At 42.7% G+C, this 19,194-nt stretch overlaps 6 protein-coding genes across 6 annotated transcripts; 2 read left to right on the top strand and 4 right to left on the bottom strand.

The window, feature by feature from the left end:
* Positions 1 to 410: 410 nt before the first annotated feature.
* Bfra_002497 (putative tlc domain-containing protein) lies at positions 411 to 1,554 on the bottom strand (the record flags this gene model as incomplete). The annotated part of the gene is made up of 2 exons (XM_037332915.1): positions 411 to 1,019; positions 1,072 to 1,554. 2 exons carry the CDS (start codon positions 1,552 to 1,554, stop codon positions 411 to 413), a joined length of 1,092 nt encoding a protein of 363 aa, XP_037195043.1.
* A 646-nt stretch (positions 1,555 to 2,200) lies between these two features.
* On the bottom strand, positions 2,201 to 3,729 carry Bfra_002496 (putative zinc metallopeptidase protein; the record flags this gene model as incomplete). The annotated part of the gene is made up of 3 exons (XM_037332914.1): positions 2,201 to 2,410; positions 2,465 to 3,315; positions 3,408 to 3,729. The coding sequence occupies 3 exons, from the start codon at positions 3,727 to 3,729 to the stop codon at positions 2,201 to 2,203; spliced, it is 1,383 nt and encodes a 460-aa protein (XP_037195042.1).
* A 233-nt stretch (positions 3,730 to 3,962) lies between these two features.
* Bfra_002495 (putative dor1-like protein) lies at positions 3,963 to 5,384 on the top strand (the record flags this gene model as incomplete). The annotated part of the gene is made up of 1 exon (XM_037332913.1): positions 3,963 to 5,384. The coding sequence occupies one exon, from the start codon at positions 3,963 to 3,965 to the stop codon at positions 5,382 to 5,384; it is 1,422 nt and encodes a 473-aa protein (XP_037195041.1).
* An 891-nt stretch (positions 5,385 to 6,275) lies between these two features.
* Bfra_002494 (putative plasma membrane iron permease protein) lies at positions 6,276 to 7,658 on the bottom strand (the record flags this gene model as incomplete). Its single annotated transcript, XM_037332912.1, has 4 exons — positions 6,276 to 6,668; positions 6,717 to 6,915; positions 6,962 to 7,419; positions 7,503 to 7,658. 4 exons carry the CDS (start codon positions 7,656 to 7,658, stop codon positions 6,276 to 6,278), a joined length of 1,206 nt encoding a protein of 401 aa, XP_037195040.1.
* Positions 7,659 to 9,524: 1,866 nt separating this feature from the next.
* On the top strand, positions 9,525 to 11,627 carry Bfra_002493 (putative multicopper oxidase protein; the record flags this gene model as incomplete). The annotated part of the gene is made up of 5 exons (XM_037332911.1): positions 9,525 to 9,878; positions 9,947 to 10,441; positions 10,491 to 10,711; positions 10,760 to 10,923; positions 11,017 to 11,627. 5 exons carry the CDS (start codon positions 9,525 to 9,527, stop codon positions 11,625 to 11,627), a joined length of 1,845 nt encoding a protein of 614 aa, XP_037195039.1.
* Positions 11,628 to 15,863: 4,236 nt separating this feature from the next.
* Positions 15,864 to 18,510, bottom strand: Bfra_002492 (putative rna recognition motif containing protein; the record flags this gene model as incomplete). The annotated part of the gene is made up of 7 exons (XM_037332910.1): positions 15,864 to 16,361; positions 16,423 to 16,591; positions 16,668 to 16,701; positions 16,758 to 17,681; positions 17,757 to 17,847; positions 18,037 to 18,282; positions 18,391 to 18,510. The coding sequence occupies 7 exons, from the start codon at positions 18,508 to 18,510 to the stop codon at positions 15,864 to 15,866; spliced, it is 2,082 nt and encodes a 693-aa protein (XP_037195038.1).
* Between the last annotated feature and the right edge of the window lie 684 nt (positions 18,511 to 19,194).

The following is a 19,194-nucleotide window of genomic DNA, read 5'->3' as shown; positions in this document are numbered from 1 at the left end:
GTGTTTCTTTCGGGTTAAATTCTTTTCTGGGCTGCTTTGGGTTAGGGACATATGGGACAAATTCTATTTGTGATAAATAAGGAGTTTGTTTATACCATAATTTCATTACACTGGAGTTCAAACCTATTCCATAAAAAAGCTGGCTGCTTGTTAAAATTGAAGTACGAAAAAAAGACTAACCTAGTCATAATCAAAGCGGTGTGAATGCAATATAAATCATAGTTGAAGATGTGTCTTTATGTATAGGATAATTCTAATTGGAAAGAAGCGTAAAGACTCTCGAAACACAGGAGGGAGTTAAGTACCATGGACTTTCGATGCACCAAACGAGTGGAAGCCCTTACGAACGCCAATTACCAGTTGTTCAAAACCATGCAATTCTCCACACTCTGACATATAAACAAACGAAATTACGAGACTGCCGCAAATGGTTCGTCTTCGCCCAACCCTTTTCGTCTACGAACCTCGCTTTCTTCAACGCTGATTTTGATTTTGCCATTAGCACCAGTGCTCTTCATGGCAATAGCTTTGTCCTTCTGTCTGCCTTCTTTGGCGGGCTGGAATCTCTTTCTAACGGCCTCGATCATTTTTCCGAACCAGTAAAAGTTCAAAGTGTTGAGCACAAGATTGCTTCCCAAATATGTGAACCCTAACCAAAGAGGAATAAATTCGTCGTCGGCGAAGCGCATAATGTCATTTTTGAGTGGAGCCGCACTATGACCTGCTGCTGCATCAACTGCAGAGGCAGTCCCGTTTGCGAGTGCATCAATATTGATAGAGGCAGAGAATGCAGGCTGATTATGCATAGATCTCCATACATCTTGGTAAACACGAACTGACTGATATGTTCCCCACACAAGTCGGCAGCAGAAAAAGGTAAAGAGGAGGGCAATTCCATTGTAAAGTTGGGGCTTAGATCCGGTCATATCGAGTTTGTCGAAGAACCAATGGAAGTTGAGGAAGGGCGAGGAGAGCTCATAAAGAATAAATGTGCAACCATAAAAGTTAACGAATGGTCTCTGTATGAAATCCATTAGCAATGTTTGTTGATCGGGGACTGCAGGGACTCACAAAACCAAAAGAGAAAACCAATAGAGCACTAGTCGCATGTGCCAGCATTCCTATTCCAAAAACTCTGAGATTCTGGAGGGTGATCATCAAATCCCAGAGGAAGTAGCCAGTTGCCAGACCCTGGATCATGCCAGCAGCACCCGTATATCCATGAACACGTTCCTGTGCTGTCATGTTGCTGCGCTCCTCATCCGCAAACATAACCCACAAGGCCAGGACATTGATAAGAGAACTCTGGCATAGTGAGACCACATGTACATCCCAGTTGAGCTTTCGTTCTGCCGAAAATTTCGAGTACTTCTCAGGGAACAAGAGCATGGAAACTTGGGGTGCGACGACTTTGTTTATAAAAGTGTATGCTAAAAATGATCCGACAACTTCGTGAATGTGGAGAGGTAGTGTAGTTAGGTGGAAGTAGTCGGCAAAAGGCTGAACGGCCTGGCTAAGCCATTGCCATGGTGGGATAGGGAATGGATCATGCATCGGAAAATGATATGTCGAAAATTAGGATATATCTGAAGGGGACGAGAAGATAATAATCTTCTTGTCGTAGAACACACCGAGTGTGTTAGGAGCGAATCTAACTCTCCTCGTTGTAATGCGGAAATCGAGATATTTATGTATCTATGTATGTACGATGAAGTAGGCAGATCTGTAACGACCGACCGAGGGTGTCAAATAGTAATAAGGTTCCACTTTCCTGTCCCAACAAATTGAAGGTGTAATCTGTAAGATCCGGGAGAATTAACCAATTACAGTTTAAAGTTAAATATTAGTATCTTAACCGAGACAGATAAGTGGAACAGGGGTGATGTGTATAGTATCTTTGTATGGGGTATTTATATTGAACTTACTCGAGAATACTCCAGAAATATTCTTGATGTTTATATTACGGTTTGTATTACGGCCAGGTTCAGTTTAATAGACTAATAACAATCATGTTGCCTTTGGTGAATCATTGCTTTGTATTTTATCATGTTTCAATTTTTTCTCAAGATTCTATCATGAATCAATTGACTTCAGCAAGAAATGTCTTGCACGGTTGTACACGTGAATGAAATGAATGATTAGACTGCCACGTGGAATCGATATACACATGATATGATAACGAGATGAATGATCTGTGGTATCATGTAGAACTGACCTCCTTTCCTTCAAAGACAGTTGTTCGTTCAACACCTGCATCATACACCAACTCCTGTATTGACTTTCTTGCTCTGAAATCCCGGGGTCCGTTCGTACCGAAAATAACAAAATTCGCAGGAGCTCCAACCTCCAACTTGAGGCTGCGCGTGATATCAAGACCTATCGCTGCTCTTGCTCTTGTAGATACGCATTCCTATATCCCCTGATTAGTGGTATTCTGAACTGCTGTCGATCGAGGTACCATTACCAATAATATCTCTGCATCTGCTTTCGTGCCTGTTTGATAAATTCCCATACCCAGACTTGTGAGACTCATGGGGTCACAACTACCGTAGGGGGTGAAGGCATTGCCGACGTTATTAATTCCTATGACTGCGTTGAGATCGTATTTCCTTATCATCTCAATCACTTGGAGTGTGCCCCTTGCTCTGCTACTCCCACCGGCGCCCTTTGCAGGCCGACCCATCATGAATAAATCCGATGTAGGTAATCCGACAAACGAGATAGGTAGATCACCAATCTCAAGGCGAAGATTCCGCCAGGCATTCTCATCAAATAGTGTGAGTCTAGTGCAATGACCAAGCACAACAGTTCGAAATTTCGAGCCTGCGATATTTCTGTCGGTAAGCCACTGGGCCTTACGGAGTTGTTCAATTACCGTATGAACGGCAGGCTTTTGGTTTAAATCTAGATTGTAGTCGAGGTGAAAATCCAAATGTAATGTGTGTAATTTCGCCGTTTCGATGGTCCATTGAATGTTTTTTTCTTGGAGGGCAAAACTGTTCTCGACGTATGGGGTACTTCCAATCACCTCGACCCCGGGTCGTTTGATTGCTTGCTCGAGCAAATCTGACATTGATCGAGGTCCATGGTCGTGACTGAAGATTGGGTCCTGGGCAAATACGCATATCTGAATATGACACTTGCCATGAAATTCCGTTTTCAATGCCAATCCAGCATCCAAGCATTTCATCCCCACACCAAAGTCTACTTCAACAAAAGCTCGCATATGAGTGACACCGAATCGAATGCTCTCCTCAATCAAAGCCCTCCCCCTTTCCATAAGGTCATCATGTTCGAAACGTGACTTGGCTTCACCTAACACATATAGAATTTAGAACAAGTTAAGAATGTGTTTATGATGGCAATATCAACTGGATGATTGACGAAACATTCAGAGAGAGACAAACTAGTTAATTTCATTGCCTCGGAAAAATCACCGTCGTTGATTTCTAGATCTGCATATTTTGGATGTGATAACAAGAAGCATTTGTCAAGATGGATGTGAGGGTGGCACAAGCCAGGAACTATAAGGCGATAGTCCTTTTGCTTCGCGGAGTCTGATGTAGAGTTGTCTGCACATGTAATTGAGCGAATAGGCCCCGTCAAACAGTTGACATCATAACATGAGTCCGAAGGATCTCCCGGAATATGAACATCTTTGAAGCTTGAGATTTCATTATCCTGTAGCTTCCTCAGCTGCTCAACATTCGGCATGAGGGTTTCTGACATTTTGAATATATGTTCGAAATGATGATTTACTCCTCTCCATTGGCAATCCGCAGATTCAAAGAAGGCGATGTGGAGAATTGTGAAGATCCCGCCAGGTCTCGGAGTGCAGTAGCGTACTTTTGGAGCTCTTGGGGTGAGCATTAATCATTGCTCCTAACATTTTATTTTATTTTACTTCAACCACGGAACAAAACTACATAACAACCTCAGCCAGCGTCATTTTTGGTGTCAAAATGGCAGATCCGTTATATGAGCTTCTCATTCCATATTTCAATAAACCGTCGCCACGACCAGCACCACCGTCGACCGATCCCACAACTGCCACCTATTTGAATCGACTCTCCACCCTCCCCCTCTCTTCACTAAATACTTCTGAACCTCAATCGCTTTCCCAAACATCCCACTCTCTTCTTCTATCTCTACAAGCTCTGTCCAAGCGCTCTCATAAATCAGTTATCGCATCTTCCGACCATTTATCGACACTCACTACTACTCTCCCTACCCTTGCAAAAGCCACCGCAGACTTGCGAGATGCCCTTCCCAAGCTGGACGATGCAGCTATTCATTTCAGCGAAAATTATAACAATCGAATTGAGAATGATGTCCTCGATCGACGTCGCAAAGCTCTTTTACTATCGCGAAACGTAGACAGACTTGCGGATGTTCTCGACTTACCTACCTTACTTTCTACCGCGATATCCTCTTCGAACACAATAGCTAGTAGTACGACCGGTAGAGAGAACAATACATTAAATTATGCCTCTGCACTAGATCTGAATGCACATATCAGACGACTATACGCATTATACCCTACTTCCCCCCTTATAACGAGTGTATCCTTACAAGCGGAGGAGAAAATGCAATCTATGGCCACAAACCTCATTTACTCGTTGCGACAGCCCTCTCTCAAACTTGCAGCTGCTATGCGTACAATATCTTGGCTGCGGCGAGTTGCCCCCGAACTCGATCCTTCTACATCCACATCGAGCTCCTCACAAACACGAGAAGGAGCGTTAGGCTCCTTGTTCCTTGTTTGTCGCCTTGCCAGTCTTACAGCTATGCTTAACGCACTCAGTCCTTTACGAGACCTCGCTGATCAAGAATCGTTGCGGTTAATATCATCGGCTGGAAAGGCAGGAGGAAACAGATTCGATGCAGGGCAACAGGCGGAAAAATATTTAAAACGCTACATTGAGATATTCCGGGAGCAGAGTTTTGCAATTATTTCCATGTTTCGCTCTATATTTCCACCACCGACAGCTCCAGTCACAATAGAGGGACTTAAAAATAACACGCAAGGGAAAGAAAATAACGATTTACTGGGTCCATTACCCAGTGCCCTGACTACATTTCCTCTTCAATTAGTGGGAATGTTGGAGGAAACTCTGAAAACTTATCTGCCTAATGTCAGAGACAAAAGTGGTAGAGATAGTTTGCTCACTCAAGTTCTTTACTGTGCCGGTAGTTTGGGACGATTGGGAGGTGACTTTAGCCTTGTTCTTGCTGGTATGGGAAGTAAAGTCGACCAGGAAGGACTTGCCGAGGGGGGATCTGATGAAGATGAGGATGATGATGAAGAATGGGCAGAGGTTATCAAAAAGCATCGAGTTTTGGCGGGCAAGCTGGAATCTATGGTAGGGTCCAGAGGAGACTAAAGACCATGCGGAATGCATTCAGGGCATTTCGACCAAGTTTATGATTTAATATTATTTTCCAAGATACCCAAGTAAATTAGAATTGTCGCATTTTAGTATTTTCACAATGTACGTTATTAATACATCAAACCGATAACCAGATACCTACCTATCTCCCAGAATAAGTGAATTTCAACATCCAAAAGTGACAATCACATAACTGGTCGGGACCGAAACCACGCTAAACATGGTCTTGGCCAATTAGATAATCTTGATTGTCATCCCTCAACTTCTCAATACCCAGATCCTTTGCCTACCTGATTTGTCTTACAACAATACACCATCTTTTCCTCTAGCCAGTCATTCAAGCGTTAGATTATGCATGCATACCATATCCAACAATGCTTCTTCAGAATTCATGAATCTTAAACTCCATGTTTCGTTTTGGCTTCCAGTATCATGGGATACATATACCGAGCTCTCGATCTGGGTAAATGCATAGCGGATTTTGTATTTTCGGTAATCGATAGTCGAGTTACTTTTCTGGAACGGGCATTTTGAGGTATATCTGGATAGCAATTTGCATTTGGAAGATTCTCACACGCGGCATATAACTTCAGTGGGATTCGTGGGAATAGTGGGAATGCTAGCTAGATGTTCGAGCGAGCTCTTTGCGAGTCTGATCCTTTCGTTGAGGATGTTGACGATGTAGCGATAGCTCGACAGTTGCAAGAGCTTGCACGGATTCAATGATAATAGGTTTCATCATCTCTGAATATGGTTCATTATTTCATTAACATATTCTAACTCCATCATTGCAAGAATCTGTATCCGAGAACTTAGCTAGTGCTATCAAATCCAATTTTCATACACGATGTAGCTTTGGTATTTTACCCCGGCCAGCTAAGCCATTTAGTCCGAGATAGTACGGACTGGTACCTCTCTCACTGTATCTGTAGCCTTCTCGGGATCTTTAGCCACCGATGAAGCTTCACTGCTGGTTCGTCTATAGTTTTGAGCCTCATCGCTCGGTGTGACCTCTTCATCCTTGTAGATGGCCCGTTGCTTCATGTTTGCGATATAACTCTTCACAGTTGTAATGGGTGCGAAATAGGGTCTTAGTGTTGGGGCAAGTGGGAGATGGCCCTTCACCTCCTTATATCTCATTAGAAGGAATCCAACAATGACCACAAGCCAATAGAGGTTGTATGAGATGACGGAGCCATAGGTTGCGGAGTTCTGCCAGCCGAGAATGGCATTGAAGATTCCCCATCCGCCACCACCATTTAATTCAGGGTTACCAAACTAGAGGGGTTAGTAAAAACACATGGTGATGATGTCAATTTGACTTACGTTGACATGCCACACACTCTGCCTAATATCATAAGAGCCCGGTCCTGCTCCAGTCTCTGCTGCATCACCTCCGGTAGCATCGTTCCAATTTTGTGCTTGGAAAAACCACACTGCTCTTGAGAAAAGACCGGCAGCTACGAGATATAAGAGACATGTTGATATAACCAAGAAGAATTGAAGTTTCGATGTTGCTCCACCTCTGTGCCGTGTTAGACTGACCAGCAAGATTGACAAACTTGACTTACTTATAGATGACATATCCTGCTGCTAATCCAGCAATCAGTCCAATAATGACTGGGAGTGGGATACTTGTTGCAGGCGTAGAGAAAGAAACACCTGCCACAAAGACGACGGCCTCAAGTCCTTCTCTAAGGACGGTAATGAAGGGAAGAACGAACATGAAGTGCTTCTCTCCCCATTTCTTGAAGTCAAGCCAGCTAGCATACCATCTTCGCTTTCTTGTATCTTCTGATGGCTCTAAATGCTGACGAAGCTTAACCGTCCACTTTTCCTTCATTTTTGACACACGGAGTAGCGCAGCTCCCATCAAAGTGATGATAACAGAAGCGACAATGGCAAATGAACCCTCCCAATAGTATTCGGTAGTGGACCAGGCATCTTTGCCAATGCCGTAGAAGGCCCCAATCAAACCACCGCCGATGATCAAGCATAGGAGAAGTCCTGATAGAGCTCCCCAAATGACCTAGAAGATGTTCATTAGAGATCATATCCAACGTTTCGAACCAAAATGGAAAGAGCAAGTGGAGGGATAATCAGATATCTTACCTGTCGGAAAAGTTTCTTACGCAGTGTCGCATCTTGATCAGAATTGCCCAAACTCTGCTTGATGAATGCAAGAAGAACGGAAACGATGACGACCGTCTCCAAAGACTCTCGAAATACGACGAAGAATACTGGTACCGAGAAAACGCTAGCAGTCATCTTCGCTATAATTCTTGTTGTGTTTTCTGTTTCTCTAAGGGATTGTAGAGTTGCAATTGCGCGCTGCAACAAAAGGAGAGAAAGGGTAGCTTTTTGAAGAGAAATCAAACTCTCAGATCATGGAAGGATGATGCCGTTTATCCAATATTTCCATCAAAATTGAGAGATGGAAAGAGGGAAAGGGCGGAAGGATCTGATAAGAAGAAACGAGGATCTGATAACAGTTAGACACTAGGGAGGGTCTGAGCCATCAAGTAGAATTTTTCAATGTTAAGCTAGCTAGTAGCTAGTGAATTGATTTAATCCTTATTAGATAAAGAAACCCCGAGAAAAACTCCAGGGTTTATTGGTAGGATACGGAAACTCTAAAGCTTGCTAGCCTGGCATTGGCAGGTTGAAGATTTGGAATGACACCCGGGAACCTTGATTGGTTGATATAAAGAGGTCGAGGGTAAAAGTCATTCTTACCCTTGGATTAGACGCCAAGTATATACGAGGGCAGTACGACCCGTTACTTGTTACGCATTTAAATCGATACCGACATGTGTGTACTTGGAGTCTTGGATGAACTTATGTATGGAAAGTTGTCATATTCATTGCTGATCGTATTATCAATAACGAGACTGAAGCAATATATTACATCCATCTCCTGTCGTTTTCCGTTTTGCGGAACTATCTGGGTTATTTCCGCAGGAGGCGTTTAAGCTTTGCGGTCAGGTAACTCTGCACGACCCGAAAGCTTGAACTAAAAGCTTGTACGCCCGTGGGGTTGTAGCTGGTATCCTGGCCAGTCTAACCGTTTTGGTACTTAGTGGCACAAGCTAGGTAATTCGATGGATTCCATGAATTCCGAGTCTGTAAAGTGAATTTTTGGTACGATGGGGAGAAATGAAACGATTTTTATCAGATCATCAAACGATTCATAGATAACGGGAAGGTTTCGATGTGAATTCAATTTTGGGCGGGTTTAGGTTTGAATACACCTAGGTGGTGGACACCGCTCTGCATCGAACATCAAGCATTTCTCCCTGCAGTTGATTTTTTTCCACCTTTCTTGCTTCACTGTATCACTCGGATTTGTCTCCACTTCTAAGTTCCATGCTATCAACTGACACTTCCTTCATCCCGTCCCGTCTTTACTCAGATTCTCTCCTCCGTTTTGACCTTGCATGCTTGCGATTCAAGTCAAACGCCTCTTGATTCTGTACGCTAATACATCTTCTTCTCATAACCAATGTTTGGCTTCTAACGCTGGTGTCATTCTTCTTCATCAAGTTACATTTTGGCCTAAGTGACATCCGGGATATCTGATCATATATCACCAAATCCAGCTCTGATATCGATCACTTCAGTTTTTCTCTCGCACACATATTCGGTTAGAACTCTACCGTATCAGTTCCTCTTATCATCTAAGTACAATCACAGGGGAAAAAAGCTTCTTGCAATTAAGAATACTTACCGCGACTCGGTGTTCAAAGCCTAGATTTTTCTTGGCTCGATTCTCTACGACGCCTGCCCTGATTCGGATCATACTCCACTCAAGCTCGAGTCACTCATCAATTACAATAACGTTTGATATTTAATCAGATCATCTTATCAATCATTAGCTTTTGTTAGCTAGCCCTTGCAAATTTACTCCCCTCTTCAACAGGGCTTTCGGGTATCCACTTTCTTACTTCACTCCATCCATCCGTCAACAGCTACCCTTATTTCCTTGGGTACCTAATTTATCAATCTCTGCTTTGGATTGACATTGGGAGCTCCCCAGTATTCTCCTACAAAACAATTGACAGTCTCGAGAGAATCATTCCGACCTAAGTTTGAACCTCACCTTGTTGACATTGTCGGCCATTGCTCGATTTGAAAATGGCAATTTCTCTATCATTTTTCCCCATCTTATTGGCGCTGCTTCTTACATTCTCACTCCTCACAGAAGCAGCGACTGTTACTTATGACTTCAACATCACTTGGGTACGAGCAAATCCCGATGGCGCTCATGAACGTGCGACCATTGGCATTAATGGACAATGGCCATTACCTGTTATGAGGGCACATGTTGGAGATCAAGTAATTGTTAACGTTGATAATCAACTTGGCAATCAGACTACAACACTTCATTTTCACGGTCTCTTCATGAATGGCAGTACTCATATGGATGGGCCTGCACAAGTATCTCAATGCGGAATTCCCTCTGGCTCACAATTTGTTTACAATTTTACTGTAAGTTAGCCATAATATATGAAGAATACATAAGGTTGTACTTTGAACATCTGCTAAACTTATCTCAGGTTAATCAGCCAGGTACTTACTGGTATCATTCCCACGACAGAGGGCAATATCCAGACGGACTCAGAGCACCATTCATTGTCACAGATCCAGACTTTCCATATGCGGATGATGTTGACGAGGAATTGGTCGTCTCAGTGTCAGACTGGTACCACGAAGAGATGCAAGTCTGGATTCCTAAGTTTATCGGAGTTGCAAATCCAACCGGAGCAGAGCCTGTCCCTCAAGCCGTTCTTCTCAATGATACTCAAAACCTTACTCTATCGGTGCAACCTGGGAAGACCTACCTATTTCGCATGGTCAACATTGGTGCTTTCGCTGGCCAGTACATTTGGTTTGAAGGTCACAATATAACCATTGTTGAAGTTGATGGCGTCTATACTGAAAAGGCAGAGGCAGAATCTATATATATTGCTGCAGCTCAGAGATACAGCTTTTTACTCACCACCAAGAATGACACTACGGCGAATTTTGCTTTTGTCACAAGTATGGATACGGTAAATACAATGTTTGATATGAATCAGAGTCTTTGCTAAAATGTTTTAGTCCCTATTTGACGTAATTCCTGACGGCTTGAACTGGAATGGAACAGGATGGCTGGTCTATGACGATAATAAAGCCCTTCCGGATGCCGCATTTGTTGACGAATACAACGATTTTGATGACTTCAATCTTGTACCTTACGATCGCATGGCGCTACTCCCAGAACCCGATCAGGTTATTAGTCTCGATGTAGTCATGGACGTACTTGGAAATGGTAAACCATAGTAGGTGATTTTCTATCATTTCTATATCACAATCCTGACTCTTGACAGTGCATTCTTCAACAACATCACATATGTTTCCCCCAAGGTTCCCACTCTATATTCAGTTATGTCCACGGGAGAGGATGCTACGAATGCTGCCGTCTATGGAGAGTTTACTCACTCTTTTGTTCTTAATCACCAACAAACAATCGAAATCGTCGTAAACAACCTTGGTAAGTACAAACCCATGATTAGCAAAACTGACCACCGATATCCATCCTGTCGTCGCAAGCTTCAGCATCAAGTACTCCGCTAACACTCTCTAGACTCTGGCAAACACCCTTTCCATCTCCACGGTCATAACTTTCAAGTAATCCAGAGATCCGATGAAGATGCTGGCACATTCGATTCTACCAGCACAACCGAAACATCATATCCGGCCGTTCCCATGCGTCGCGACACAGTCGTCCTTCGTCCATCCGGCTACCTCGTTCTCCGTTTCCAATCCGACAATCCTGGAGTTTGGCTCTTCCACTGCCACATCGAATGGCACGTCGACCAGGGTCTCATCGCAACCATGATCGAAGCCCCTCTCGAGCTCCAAAAATCACTCACTATTCCAGAGGATCACATCACTGCTTGCCAAGCTCGTGGTGTACCATATACAGGTAATGCGGCTGGCAATACGGAAGATTACTTGGATCTGAAAGGTGCTAATGTAGCGCCCGGACCGTTGCCTGCGGGTTTCACGGCAAAGGGAATTGTGGCTATGGTGTTCAGTTGCTTGGCTGCGCTTTTGGGTCTAGCTACTATTACGTGGTATGGACTTGCTGAGATGGGAGATGCGGATAAGGAGGCTGAGAAGAAAAGATTGGCGGGAGATGGAAGTGAGAGTCGTGAAGGCGTTTTTGTTCCCGAGAGTGTTGTGGAGAAGTGAAGTCATCGTGTTAGAGTTGTGTGATTTGGCTCGTGATGCTCGGAGCGGAGATGTAGTGGGAGGAAGTTGAAAGAAACACAGACTCTGGAATGATCTTCGAGATGAACATCGATTTCATGGAGTTTGTGAGAAAATGTACATGTGATGAATGATAATACCCTGTTGATACCAATGATTAGCTTTTTCTATTTAACTCCTATCGAAGCTTTCCATAACCTACAATATGTGAATTCTGAACTATTTACATTTATCCCAGTAAGAGAATCATGATGTTTACTAGCTAGTTTTTTTCGAAGTTCCATCTCGAAAGATGGAAAGGGACTTTATAGTTTGTACTTACTTTCCACTGCAATATCGAAGAACTAGGACTTTGAACTTCAAACTTCGAGCTTCGAGCTTCGAAGATACGAATCGAGGTGGGTTTTTCTGGATGGAGGAATAGATTGGGGTATGTATGTATGTATGTATGTATGTATGTATGTATGTATGTATGTATATATGTACATATATGTGAATCTTCGGACGAGGAGGAACGTAAAAGAGAGAAGGAAATAGCTAGTTAGGATATATGTTAGAGAAATAATCATAGTTGAAAATTTCTCATCTCATTCAGAATTAGTTTTTTAAAGATATTCTAGAAGAATGGTCGATTTGTGAGAGTGTAGGTGGGTATGCATCCTGGAGTTTAACTTCCTCATCGATTTGCATGATTAATTAATAGAAGAAGAAGAAGAAGAATAATAATAATGAATTTGAAAAAACTTGGAGAAAATGATGATGATACAATCTTTGATGATGTGAATAGTGATGTTATTACTAAAGAACCTGATGAATATCGTGTAAATCTTCTCGTCTTTTATTTTTCATCTTGCGCTCGGAAGACTGGTGTGTGGGTAGTTCGATGGAATAGTAGTGAACTCCGAGAAATGTTTTCTGGTTTTCGGTGGAAGAAGTTACTCGGCTCCTTTCCTCCTGATTCTTGAGCTTTGAGCTTTGAGAATCGCGGGTTTTTTCTCGAGATTGCAAGTGAATATTTGGTTGCGAAGCTTTGGGTTTCTGGTAGTCGGATACGAATAGGTATACATAGAGAGCGGAGGTTTAGTGATATCTACGAGAGCAAATAGTACATTGCGGGGAAATGAGGTGCTGGGATTGGGCGAATACTAATTGGGATGGATGGATTCTGTTATGCTGGACTAAGGCTTAGATGTGTTCCGAAGTCTTTTGTCGAGTGCGATAAATAGAGGATATTAAATGTTAGTGAATCGAGGCGCCGAAGTCAAACTCATAATGCAAGACTTATCCCGTGGAGAAGGAGAGGAAGAGGCATATTACTTGTCACAGATAGACGATCGCTTTTGCTTCTAGAGGACAAAATCTACACTGATAATAAGATCATTAATCCACTATCAATACAATCCTATCTCTTCACCGTCAAATGAACATTAACCACAAAACAGAAAAACGACGAGTTCAACAACTATCGCTGCCATACGAACACTCATACCACTGTGCGTGAGCATCAAAGCATCAACGATACACTTCCAACTTGACGACAGTAATCTAATACTACACAATAACCAATGCACAAGCTAGTCTGTAATATCATCATTTCCATATAGATACCGAACTTGGAATTACATGCAAGCTCCCATATCGTTGACCTTGTCGGTTTTTTGCGAGATTATGGTTTTGATACGCATCTGAATTGATTATAGATATATATAGCCTGCAGTACAGAAAGATAGATTTCCGGTTACACCGAGTGGATCCATTGTGATGTCTGTGTGGAGGAATCCTGGAGCTGGGAGGGAGGGCAAGATGGAATGGTACAGTACTTTGAAAAAGATCTCATTCGAAACATGGTGAAGAGAGCTGAACTTGTACTCATTAAATCTAAAGATAGCAATTAGAAAACCAACGCTGACATTAAAGGATATTCAAAATCTAAATCTCAGAGGAAACCAATGGAAGTTGTGTGGATATAAGTGATGCCTATGATTTAATTCATGGGAAACCCCCTATAAAAGGGATCGAAGTCGTAGCTTTTTTCTGACGGGTCAAGACGTGAGCCATCAAAAAAGACAAAGAATGGTAAGGGAATACGACTGTCTGACTGACGTAAATTGAAAGTGTGAAGAAACTTGAAAGTCCTGTTGAATGACCTCGGATTCAAAGAGAGTATGCAGAAGTAGGTAGACTCGAGTAAGTTGCATGAATGACAGCAACTTTGTTTTCGTTGGGAGTTCGCTCTTCGGCGATGAGAGCTAAGTTGTAACAAAAATTAATGTATCTTGCTTTGCCGTTTTTGATACAGCTCTCACCTATTCGTAGTCCTAGAACATCTCGTTTTAAAGGAGATGTGTTTCTAATAGGGCTTGCAAGATGGTATATAATCATGGTGTAAGATTGTACCTTAGAGTTACTCCATTCGAAAAAGGGGCTGATCTCTGCTTGCCGGATTGATAATCAAAGAGAATTGTAACGGACTGGGCTTATATACTCCTTTGATCAACTGTTCCATCATAGCATGAACCTTGGGAGAATATGAATGAAACGTGGCTCGGCATTCTTGAAGTTAGCGCGGGTTGAGATCACATGTGTAGAACGCAGTGTAAACTACTCCTTTCTTGCAGCTGACTCTATAAAAGCTAGTTGAATTGTCAACATTCCTGCTCTCCAAACTTGGAGTCGAAAGAGAAATTCGACGTGAAATAAGGTAGATGGGATTCACCAGTCATGTTACGTGAGAATGAGAAACAACACTACTTATATTGATACCGTTACGATTCTGGGATGTCTAATTCTATAGCTAGGAAAGAAGTAGTCTTTTGTGTAGACTGTATATACAATGACAATAATGCTACACTCAGACAACAACAAAAATGCAAATCCAGCTGTTATTAAACATAATCACCACTGTGCTATATCGACAGTAATAAAAACATTATGTATCTGAGAAACTACCAGTCTCAAGACCAACCCACACCTCTCTCTAGTAGAGGAATCACTTGATGAAAAGTATTTCACAAAATTTGAAAGATTGGTTGGTCTCTATTAGACACTGTTGACTTTGCATTTTGGAGTACGTATGAATAAAAACAGGTGTAATATTGAGTTTCTTGTATAGCAACCTCCAGGATTATTCAATGGCTGGTAAGAGCCATTGACTTGACAGGAGAATACTTCATCTCAACTTGAGGACCCCAAGGTATAACTTTTACAGAGTGGGCCACATTACTCCCGCTTTTGACTTGTAGTATATAAAATCTCAATTCTTCCATCTCTCCTCCCTTCCTCTTTCTCTTTCTCTTTCTCAAGAACTCTTATTTATATCAATGACAAGGACTGGGATGGACGAATAAACCTTTTCAAATACCGAATCACGCCTCTAGTCACGAGACCAAGACCAAGAGGAACAGCAAAAGGAATGAAGAATAAAAAACCTTGAGCCTGATAATGGATGTATCAATGAAATAGCAGTAGCAACGACAAATACTCATCATTACTATTTTAACCGTACTCTGCTCAGAGCAATAACAAAATTCTCGACGGCGAAAACAACCAAATGGTAAGAATATAAGAATTAGACGCTCGAATTCCTCGACCTCGATGCAGACTATCTGCCTGCGTTGAGTCACATTGGTCTTCTTCGAGGATGGCGCAGATTGAGAGATTTCCTTTTCCCAAGATCTGGATTGGTCGTTATCTCTGTTTGAGGAGTTGTGAACGGAAACCTGGGCTCATCTTGTATATTACGCTGGTGCAGATAATTCAGAAAGTAAGGGCTTCACCGTCCCCACCACTCGCCAGATATTTATATGGCTGGCCTATTGGCCTAGAATTTTCACAGGCTCTTTCATTAAATCACTGAAGCACATAAAGAAGTCATAAACTTGGGTATTTGTATTAAGTACACATCAGAAAAAGGCAGCAAGCTAGCTACATAAACGAGAAAGAAGAAGAAAAACAATAAACGCAAGAAGTGTACATATGTGACGTGTCGGTCACCCAAACGATGCACTGCCCTAACTTGCTGATTACTAGAATGATCCTGTTTGCTCATGAATTTAAGGCACTGAGTTTTTGTTTTCGAGGTGGCAAACCAGAGCCATGATCGAGGTATCTTGAACGCCTAAACGCCACAGAAATGCGTGATATGAATCGTGCCAAGTAAATTGTCAAAGGAATTGTTATGCCAAAGGTGAACGCCATGAAGTTCATTATTTGAGATAACTATGTTCCTGGTGGAGGTGGTGGAGGTGCGCCTGGGAAAGTGAATCCTGGAGGAAACATTGGCATTCCATTAGGAAGTGTTGGAAGAGGATAAGGGAACGAGCCTAATGGGAATGGGGGCATGACTGGTGGAACGGTATTGGCGGGGAATTTATGACCTTCATCCCGATGATCATCCCGACGATCTTCTCGATCACGACGATAACGAGGTCTCTCATCCTCCTCGTAATCGCGAGCGCCAGATTTTGGACCATTCTTTCCACCGTTGTCGGTTTGCATGCGACGGCTGATTGCCTTGGACGAAACACCTTGACCGATTTCAATATCAGGCTCTTCGACAACCATACCAGGTTCAATTTCTTGACCACCACTGCCACCAAATTCTGCATTGAGCATCCACTTTCGGTCGGCATCCGTGAGTTTGCTAATCGGAATGATGCTGATACCTGTTTGATAATCACTGCAATCACGTGGTCCGAAGCCAACACCCCAACGAGTCTAGAATTAAGAGTTAGCAAGCTGTTTGAGTATGGATGGTGTTTATATGTAATGTACATACTCTCAATGAAGAATCGGGACTTCTGTTCTTTTCCATAGCCTCCTTAGCTTTGACAGCATGCTCACGACTGACCATCTTAACGAAAGCGTGGCGCTTTTCTTTGTTAACAATGCAAGTTTGCACATCACCATATTGATTGAAGAGTCCTTTCAATTCATGCTCGGAAGAACTATAAAAAGTCAGTATAACGATAGACTTTCGAAAAAGGACAATTCGAATGATAAAGACCAAGGGGTTTGACTTACGTAACTCCACCAACAAACAATGTGCGACTGAGAACTGTAAGTTTTGTTAGAATAACTTCAAACATAAATGCAGACAAATTGATAATTTACCTTTGATATTTCCTTTACCAATTGAAGCGTCGTGTCCAACCCATTTAGGTCCACTGGTATTCGTTCTAGGAGGTGTATTGCTGCGACGGCGTTGGGGGCTACGTTGGCGGTAATCATTACCTCGGCCGCGTCCGCCTCTACCACGATCATCGGAACCTCTCATACGTGCTGGAGATTCCCTATCAAAATCATCACGACGACGAGCATTTGGAGAATCACGACCACCCCAGCCACGTTGAGGAGATGGGGATCTAGAACGACGACGGTAACGTCCAGGTGGTGATCTCATAGGATCTTGGAAACCATTTCGGTCACGTGCATCATCTCTGACACCCCAATTATTTTGAGCATGAGTATTTTGATTTTGAGCAAATGAAGGTGGTGCAGCGGTTGCAGCTCCTTGGCTACCCATGGCTGCTAAAATACCAGCAATCTGTTCCGCTGGAACACCCGTAGCTGCAAGTGCCTTGATTAAAGCTACCTGTTGTTGCGTAGCTGGATCGAGATTACCGGGAGGATTCATTGGTGCTGCACCTGGGAAAGGATTTGGATTACTGGCAAAGTTCGGCATTCCATTACTTGGACCTTGACCATAAGCAGGCATCGAGGCAGCTGGGGCATTTACAGGTTGAGGAGCAACTGAAAATGGCAAGCTTTGGTTTACTGCTTGAGGTGGTTGAATGGGATTATGCTGCGCATGTGATACATTGTATGGATTAACAGGTGGGGTAGAAGCAACTGGCGTAGGTGTAGCATTTTGACGGGCAGTATTGGACATATTTGCGAGAGCTGCTAAAATCGAAGATGTATTAGGGGGCACAGAAACTTGTTGTGGGGGCGCCATGGTCGGAGTTGCTGAAGTTGGTTGTAAAGCTAAGGCTCCTTGAAGATCTTTTGGGGGACTTCCTGGAGGTGTTGTGGATTCTACATGGCCGGTAACATTATGGTTAGATATACGGCAACATTATTTTCTCTCGGGATTATTTGTGATAATCTTACCAGCATTCAACTTGTCTTTAAAACCATTCAACATTTGCGCAGGGAAGGTTTGTCCCTTCTCCCAAATATCAACTAATTTTTTAATCTTGTCCTACAAAGAATAACAAATGTCAAGTAAGTAGGAATTCATATGGAGGATTGGTGAATATAGAGAAGGTGCACAATGATATCTCGGGTGAGGAACATATATGATATCTTGGAGGCAAATTTTCACGCAGACATAGAACATAGCTATGCTGGAAACTACTCAGTTCGAGCATTTTGAATATACTGGGCGTACCTTTTGATCATCGGGAGCAGATTGGATTATGTCGTTCATAAAAGCGGGGAGCAATTCCTTTACTTTATGTACACCAGCAGCATATGTGCCATCCGGAGCAGAACTATTTATGGTTTGTTGAGCAAGTTTGGCTTGTTCGGTCCATTTTCGAGTTACAGAGTCTACGACGTAGAGGGTGCCAAGCTTGTGTGTGCCAGGTGTCTTTTTAAAGTGCACATATAATTTCTGAACCAAAGCGGATTCTTGCTACAAAGAGAATGAGATGTTAGTTAGAGCTCGCAGGCAAGGAGGGAGATGGGGAGAGATGCAGCGATGGTGGCAATGGAAGCAGCGGAACATGGGATTATCGCATACCTGGATATTTTGAGTGCAGAGGTTTGTAAGGCCTTGAATTCGAGATCCTGATACACCAGGAGGTCTTAATTGCACCATGGCTTGAAGGCCGGCTTCTAATTCTGCTACTGCGGAAGACATAATGAATATGACTTCTCAACCACTGAAGATATGAGCTCAGTTCCTCAGATCAACGCGACGAATTGTTATCGACGAGGTGACAATTAAATCTAGATTACTCTCTATGATTTGATTTTCACCAGCTCGATTCCAGATTATGGGCTACGATGAAAATTTTGATGAACGGATCTATCGCGACTACGGATCTGCGACCGTCACGTAAAGTCTAAAGCTCTTAAGAACTCTGATAATAGTTTGGAGAGAGTTGTGGCAGAAGGTAGAAGCCGCTACTAATGTAACGAAATTTTGATTACTTTTCTTTACCTCAGGTTCAAGTAGATGGAGATCAAATGAGTTAAGGGACGTTCGAGGATGTTGAAGTTGTCCGAGTTGAAAAAGGTTGGGGTTTATGTGTAGTAGCTTCGATCATTCGACTAATCATTGAGGTAAAAGGCAAGGTCTTGTTTTTTACGCCCTAGTTAGTCATCCATCAGCTGCACTGTCACGTGTGGGACACGAAATTATCAAATTACGGTTCCTTTGACAGAATCTCATTCCTTGTTTCACTTTCCCCGAGGCAAATAGGGTGAATGGAAAATCTGATTGGCTCAATAGAAGGATGTGAGAAGTGAATCCTTCCATTGGATGAACGGAATGTCATGAAATATAAACAAAAGGGAGAGGAAATAGGTATGAATTAATGGA

This window comes from Botrytis fragariae, assembly GCF_013461495.1.
Source record: "Botrytis fragariae strain BVB16 chromosome Unknown tig00000012, whole genome shotgun sequence".
In the NCBI taxonomy this organism is placed as follows: domain Eukaryota; kingdom Fungi; phylum Ascomycota; class Leotiomycetes; order Helotiales; family Sclerotiniaceae; genus Botrytis; species Botrytis fragariae.
The sequence above is the reverse complement of the archived record's forward strand: the minus strand, read 5'-3'. Positions and strand labels throughout refer to the sequence as shown.